General features: G+C 32.3%; 1 protein-coding gene across 1 annotated transcript; it reads right to left on the reverse strand.

Moving 5' to 3' along the window:
• Nucleotides 1-2,424: 2,424 nt before the first annotated feature.
• Nucleotides 2,425-6,437, reverse strand: yellow-g2 (L-dopachrome tautomerase yellow-g2). The gene is made up of 2 exons (XM_065505739.1): nt 5,546-6,437; nt 2,425-2,720 (listed from the first exon to the last, which is right to left on the reverse strand). Exons 1-2 carry the CDS (start codon nt 6,435-6,437, stop codon nt 2,425-2,427), a joined length of 1,188 nt encoding a protein of 395 aa, XP_065361811.1.
• Between the last annotated feature and the right edge of the window lie 1,600 nt (nt 6,438-8,037).

The raw sequence follows: 8,037 nt of genomic DNA on the forward strand, positions 1-8,037 counted from the left end.
TCTAAACAACTGTGCGATGGTGAAGGGTATAAAGAGTAAAGAGGTTTATATAGTAAATCAGCAGTTAAGGTTTCAAAGCAGAGCAAATGTTTGAAATAATGTGTACACAATGAATATAAAAAATGCACCAAAACATGAGATTTATTAATTTTAGTCCCAATTTTTAAAAACCGGTTAACCGAGTGATATAAACCGGATAAACCGGTTAACCGAAAATCAACATTTTAAATTAACCGGTTCACCAAAAACATTGATTTCGGCTAACCGGTTATCCGGTTTATAAACACTAAAAAACTCTCCTTTGTCAAAGTTTTTTTATCAATACACTACTCCAATTTAAAATTCGTTAAAACTCTAGTGATTTCAAGTATTTTCAGACCAGTCAGCTAGATGTCTGATTTATTTACAAAATATGTTGAGCAGTCATATGGGCAATTCCATATCATCGTACGTGACATTTGTACGCCTATAGAGTGAAATAGAATTTGCAAAAATAAGAGTATCTGAAAAATAATTTGGTCTTTATGTTCCATACAGAGTGTACTATATTTTAAAATAATAAAATGTTCTTTCGAAATATTGTTGTCCAAAATATTCAGCGAAATAAGGGTATATCGTACGTGACATTAAACGGAACTCATTTTCTCATCATGTAGAAATATGCGAAACTATTCGAATCGTGAGAGGCGTTATGTTTTCTTTTAATTTCTTACACTAAACGAAATATTTGTCCTTTACAATCCGTCATATTTAAATAAAAACAATCTTTGAATGATTTTATAATAAATAATATTTAATACCGTACGTGACATACCGTACGTGACAGATTTTTCTCTTATAATAAATATATATTCTGTAAATACATGGAAGTATACAAAAACTAAAAAAGTGAATAGAAAATATACATTCGGTTTCAATACACAATTTGACAATAGCGAAAACAAATCAGAGTCAAATTCATTTCATAGTACAAGCTAATTGAGGGCCTAGTTTTCGCCGCAATTTTAGCCTAAAACATACCTAAAACATTGAAAAATTAAATATAATCAGTTTAAACTATTATTTTTGTCTTTAAAATGTTGTAATGTGATCCAAATACTTTGACATAGTAACATTTTATTATTTTCTTCTATTCAAATCATCTTGAAAAAAATTTTCAAGGGTTTTTGTGTTTTCAGTCGTGGTAGCGATTCTCATGGAATTGCCCATATGCAAATACCACTCCTTTACCTTTGGACGTATGATTATTATTAAAGACATTTGATGCCAAAAAATTACTCATACGCACTCATGTTAATTTAAATATGTTGAAGAGGGAACTACTCCTGTACCTTGGGACGTATGATTATTATAAAAGACATTTGATTTTAAAAAAAATACTCATACGCACTCATGTTAATTTAAAGATGTTGAAAAGGGAACAAAGTGGTTTCATAAATTTTTTTTAAAAAAATTGTTAGCTCGTGAACAATTGTAGCTTTTGCTAGATTTCGTAGTCTTTTTCTTTCTTATGCAGGTAGTTGAATCAGTATCCCTATTGAAGTAATTTGGAGCCTCTTAAGCTTTGAGAAAACCAAATTTTGACCCATTGACCAACCACGTAATATGTATATTTATTATCAATTATTTTGTAATTCAACCTACTAAAAAATATTTCATTTTTACAATTAAATCAATTAAAACAATATGAAGTTTACAAAATTAAAAAAGTTATTTTATTCACCATCACTTTAAATTTAATTTTATACATATTAAAACATATTTCAATTCCTGCTAATTCATTGTTACCTAAGAAAATCTTCTCTATTAAACTAAAACTATAATTACTTATAATAAATACTCTTACATAAAGAAACCACACACCAAAATAACACATATTTATTAAAAAAAACCCTTCACTAAACCCTAAACCTATAAGAAATTATTGAATATCAAAAGAATTTTAAACTAAAACACCACTTAAGAGTCATTAAAAACAATATATATTCTTATTTCCTTTTGTACTACAACTTTTTTTCATTTATATCCTTTGCTGACAACGCAGACTTTTGTTCATTTATCAAAACTTCTTTCTAAAAAAGGTAATAAATTTAAATTGACACATGGTTTGGAAACTAAAATGTTAAAACTACTACTACTACTGCCCTGTTTAGTTGTAAATGCCAGCAGCAATTTAAAAACTAAATTGGAGTTTAAAAATTTAAATTGCTCATGTTAAATAGAATAACTAAAATTGAGTGTGTATGTCATTATTATTATAGCTGCATATTTGGAGCAAACTTAACTTCTTTTTACATAATCATCCAGTGAAATTACCTCACAGCACACAAAACCATAAAATAATAATAATAAATATTCAAAACTGATTTTCCCTTCTCAGGCCATAAGTTAGTCTTGCTATTGTTTTACAGCCGGCCTTTGTTGTTACCAACAGCCCTGCATTAGTGTCAGTTGTTGTATGGCACCGCAGCCTACACGATTTTGCATAAAATCAGGAAAATTACTTTGTAATACTCGCATTGTGTTGCGCTTGTAATCGGGCACCGCATGTGTGGCCAACTGACAGGTGGGCGAACGATAAACAGGCTTAAAATTTGCTTCAGCAAATGGTGTGGTGGTGTCCCAGCGGAATACTTCAGCGTCTCCCTCATTGCGGAAAAAGATGGCTGAACCATTATCCGTACCAATAATGACCATACGTGATGGTTTCTTGCCAAGGTCTATATTTAAAAATTAAAGGAAAAAAAAGTTAAAATAAGAACAAAAGAGAATAATAAAAAATAATGATATTTAAAAGCCGAATTATGTTTAGAAGAATAATAAGCTTAACTTACACCCAGAGAAATAATATAGTTGCATATGTTTACTGTAAACATTTCAACAATTTTACAAGTTTTTTTAAACAATATTATGGTCACTGTAATTATTTATATAATTGCGATAACCATAATATGAATGTACTAAGTAAATAGTTTAAGGCAATCACGTTCATGATGAATTGTGATAACCATAAGTATAATATTTTTCATTTTAAAAATGGTTGCCACAAACATGTACTTAATTACTATTGTACAATCATATATATGTTTGCTACAATCATATGAATCGTAACTTTACATATTTTTGTTACCGCAACATTACGGTGAACATAAATTGTCAGAAAAAAACTTGTAAAAAAATTTCAAATTCTACTAAATTAAATGAAACACAAATTTATGTAAAATCATATTGAATTTCATGTCTTAGACTAAATTTATTAGAATTAAAATTATATTAAATTCATTCCTTTATGAACTTATTCCTTATAAAATTATTTTCTTAAGGCCTTATTCATAATACATAATACCCGTGTCCGGTCAAAATTCAAAACTAAAACTCGCCAAAACTTCTTCTTTTCGCATGTCAAATTTCATTAAAATCGTACAAAATGTTTAGAAGTTTCACATTAATATCCCTCATTATACCCTACACTACCATAGTGGGGAGGGTATTATGCGTTTGTGCAGATGTTTGTAACGCCCAAAAATATTATAACACCCACCTTAAAGTTACCGATCACTTTCTGAGTCGATTAAACGATGTCCGTCCGTCCGTCTGGTTGGCTGACTGGCCATGTAAACCTTGTGCGCAGAGTACAGGTCGCAATTTTGTAGATATTTCGATCAAATTTAGTACATATTATTTTTTTTCGGCCCAAAGACCAAGCCTATTGAAACTGGCTGAAATCGGTCCATTATTTCACCTAGTCCCATACAAATGTCCATCCGAAATTGGACTTTATTGGTCATAAATGTTTAATTTATAAATGTATCACCACAAATTGCGCTCCAAATAAGATTTATATATACAAAATTCATTTCACCAAATTTTGTTACGATCGGTACATAATTAGTCATAGCTCCCATATAGACCCGCTTCCGAAAATGACTCTAACGTGCATAAATCGCTTAAAAATGTTGGTATACTCATAAAATTCATAGTAAACTTTCATATAGACATAAAACACACGACCTAATTTCATGGTGATCGGTCCATAATTGGTCATAGCCCCCATAAGTATGGTAAGAAAGTATGGCCGGTCAAGCCCGACCATATTATACCCTACACTAAGTAAATGAGCAAAATTTTTTTTTTTTAAAATATCAATAATTTATATTCGTGAATTTTCGAAATGGGCCTTAGGGAGCTATGACCAATTATGGACCGATCACCATGAAATTAGGTCGTGAGATTTATGTCTATATAAATGTTATTTGTATTGAAGTTTGTGTGTATACCAACATTTTTAAGAGATTTATGCACGTTAAAGTAATTTTCGGAAGCGGGTCTATATGGGAGCTAGACTAATTATGGACAGATTGTAACAAAATTTGGTGACATGAATTTTATATATATAAAACTTATTTGGAGCGGAAATTGTAGTTAAACATTTATGACCGATAACGCCCAATTTCAGGAAGACATTTGTATGGGGCCTAGATGAAATAATGGACGGATTTCAGCCATTTTCAATAGGCTTGGTCCCTGGGTCGAAAAGAAAATGTACCAAATTTTATCGAAATATCTTCAAAATTGCGACCTGTACTTTGCGCACAATGTTTACATGGACAGACAACCAGCCAGCCAGCCAGACGGACATAGCACAGTGGTTTAGAAACTTTTTTTGGAAATAATTCGGTATCTTGGGAACTATTGGAGATATTGTTACGACATTTCACATGGTATGAGCTGAGGTGTTTTCGAGTTGATTTACGTTTGTTCAGCTTCCTTGGGCCAATGGGGGCCAGTGCGTAGCCCCTCAAAGTTGGTCAACTTGGGTCTCAATTTTTTTAAAAAAATCGCCAAAAATCCATTTATGACCCGAATGAGCTGAAATTTTTAATGTCCTTGAGAAGATCTACAAAAACTACGCTTACAAGTGTAGGTTATTTATTGGTTTATTTTTTTTTTAATTCTGCTCGATCTTTTTATGGTTTTTTAGGTATGTCGGGCCTACGGAGGGTCGAAATCGAATAGATCTTCTCAATGACTAATTATATTCAAAATTTCAGATCATAAATGGATTTTTGGCGATTTTTTTAAAAAAATTGAGACCCGAGGTGACCAACTTTGAGTGACTTCGTACCTGCCCCCATTAGCGCTAGGAAACTGAACAAACGTAAATCAACTCGAAAACACCTCAGCTCAAACCATGTGAAATTTCGTAACAATATTTCCAATAGTTCCCAAGATACTGAATTATTTCCAACAAAAAAAAAGTTTTTAAGCCCTGTGCATCGCTCATCGACTTAGAAAGTGATTCTAAGTCGATCGGTAATTTAATGTGGGTGTTAGACTAATATTTTTGGGCGTTACAAACATCTGCACAAACGCATTAAACCCTTCCCACTATAATTGGTATTTTGTAATGCACGCATTGAGGCACACTTGCTGGTTAGAGGGTTAAATTTTAACATATCTTCATATAGTACATTTGCAATTTTGTTTCTTCTCTATAAGTTAATGTAATATGTTTGACTTTAAATAATTTTGTTTTCTAACTCACCCATAATTTTACCATCCGCCACACCACTTCTCAAATATTCCGATTTCAGCGAAAACAATTTACTCGTACTCAAATACGTAAAATACAACTCGGTAGTGCCACAATCTTGTCGAATCAAAGCAATATACAGAACATCACGCAAGCGACAACCAGTTGTGACTGCTTTAGGCAAAACGATGCGGAAACCACGATCTGCTTGAATGTTAAACACAACTATGGCACGATTAGCAGCATCACTGACATACACAAAGCAACCGCCATCGGGTGCATAATCAACAGCTAAATATTGTAGACGAGAATTGGTCGAAGTTAAACCATCCAGATCTATGGTCTTTAAGAGTTTGCCTGTTTTGGCTGAAATTGCCACTACTTTGGGCGGACATTTACGTATAGGCGTTTCTAAAGTATTAACAATGCCAGTATCCAACACCCATATGACCTCGTTTTGATCAACCACCAAATCGACTACGGACTGTAAAGCCTTGCAATTGCCCTCCTCCTGCATGTCCCAACAGGGATAGGGGGTGAAAGTGGTGGTACAGGTACCAGGCAGTATGGTCGTTTTCACCAAAGTAGCGGGCACACCTTTTCTATAGCGCGGCAGGGCCAGGAATATGGTGTCTCTGATTATTTGGGCTCTGGTGGCAATAACATTTTTTGGGATAAATTTACCCGAGCTCTTAAACAATGACTTTGTGGAGGCGCAGGGAAATTCAAATTGACCTCCAGTCCATTGCACCACGCCACCACCATCCGGACAAGATTTATCGGGTGGCAACAAACCATATTTAGTGCCCTGAGCCTGACACTTGGGCAAACAAGAGCAACAAATTACTGCTATGGCAATTATCAACAAACCTCTTTGTACATTTGACACTTGCCATTGCCACATCTTGTTGATGTGTCAACGCTGCTTTCAAAGTAAATAACAATGCAATATGTATGAACAGGAAATGAAAAACTAATTGTAGCGTGGCAAGTGGAAACTACAAGTTGTTTGTTTTTGAAACCAATATATGGCTGGAGTGCACTCACTCTCATGCACACTGTGATGGGTCTATTGGTCACCTGTGCTTCAATGACTTTTTGCGTGTTTCTTATTCACGTACAAATGAATGGTGATTTTTTTTTGCAGCGCTCAGCTTTAAATTTCAACTAGTTTCATTTTGCCATTTGCAAAATGGTTTTATAGCTTAAAACAAGAAGAAAAATAATCTAGAAAAATCTGTCTTCTTGATGTTAAATGATACAAAATACAACGTCGTTTAATGAGAACAAAACGTAGAAGAATACAAAGAAAACCACAGAAGCGTACGAACGTGCTTTAGGCTCATACTGTTTATTAAACAGTTTTCCCTCGAAAAACGGCAGCAGTTTGGAAACTGAAAAGCTGTACAGTGGAAAATGTCATTTTCGGAAAAAAAATCTGTAACTTTTGATTGGATGAGTATTTTTGTAAGATTTTTTTCTGTTGAATAGGTGGGACTTAGGCTTTAATTTGTATTTTCAATCATAAAAATCGTTATGAAAGCAGTGGCACCATTTGAGTTTTTTTTTCATTGTAAAAATCATAACTTTTGAACCAAATGAGATAATAAATAAAAAATTAAAAAGGCATATGATAAATAACACATGTCAACAGCAAAACAAGGCTTCACTAACCACTATATAGATTTGATGGATCATGGTTACCTAAGTACAAAAATGGTAAAATTTTTAAATTTTTTTTTTAAATTGAGAATTTTTTTAGATGTTTTAGATAATTTATTATAACTCAAAAAGGGTTAGTCCGATATTATTGAAGTATACTTAGAAATGTTAAAATTTACATAACCTTTAATCCGTTTATATATTGCGTTTTAATCGGTTCAGTAGTTTCGGAGTTATAATAACAAATTGAAGCAAAAAATATATTTTTTACTTGAATTCCCGGAAAAAACGGGAAACTTAAAATTAATTAAAAATAATTTAATACATTTAAATATAATATCTCTGTTTGATGAATGCCTTGTTCCAAATATAAGTGGAGGTTTTAAACCCACTTAAGGATACAGCGGAAGCATTAAATCGACATTTTGCTATGATGAACACTCTTTATGAACAGCTGGTTCTTGCAAAATCAAAATCGGCCCAAAAATATACAACATTTCGAACATTTCAAAATCTTTCCAAGAGAAATTCCAAATATTGAAAAATTTGACCTTTGACCTTCACGATTTAAGGGTTAACGTTTTTTGATTTTAGTAAAAGTTTCAGAGTATATTTAGAATTATCTGGACTATAATATTCTAATTAAGTTTTGCTTAAAATTCATAAGAGTAAGAAAATAGAGCTCATTGGCCTAAAAATTGCCAAATAATTGGTTTTTCTCGAAAATTTCAAAATTTAAATCGCAGGTACGGAAAAACTATAAGAGATATTTTCATAATTTTTTCACGATTTAATTCCCTATTATACTCTTAATAAATCCCAATGAGATGATCAAAAAATTC

This window comes from Calliphora vicina, chromosome 3, assembly GCF_958450345.1.
Source record: "Calliphora vicina chromosome 3, idCalVici1.1, whole genome shotgun sequence".
NCBI classification, from domain to species: domain Eukaryota; kingdom Metazoa; phylum Arthropoda; class Insecta; order Diptera; family Calliphoridae; genus Calliphora; species Calliphora vicina.

What these genes read in the sequence shown, in the direction of transcription:
- yellow-g2 (XM_065505739.1), bottom strand. Translation starts at nt 6,437, where the DNA reads ATGTGGCAATGGCAAGTGTCAAATGTACAAAGAGGTTTGTTGATAATT. An exon ending in GGCGGATGGTAAAATTATGG is followed by an intron (nt 2,721 to 5,545) that starts GTGAGTTAGAAA and finishes TTTTAAATATAG; the next exon opens with ACCTTGGCAAGAAACCATCA.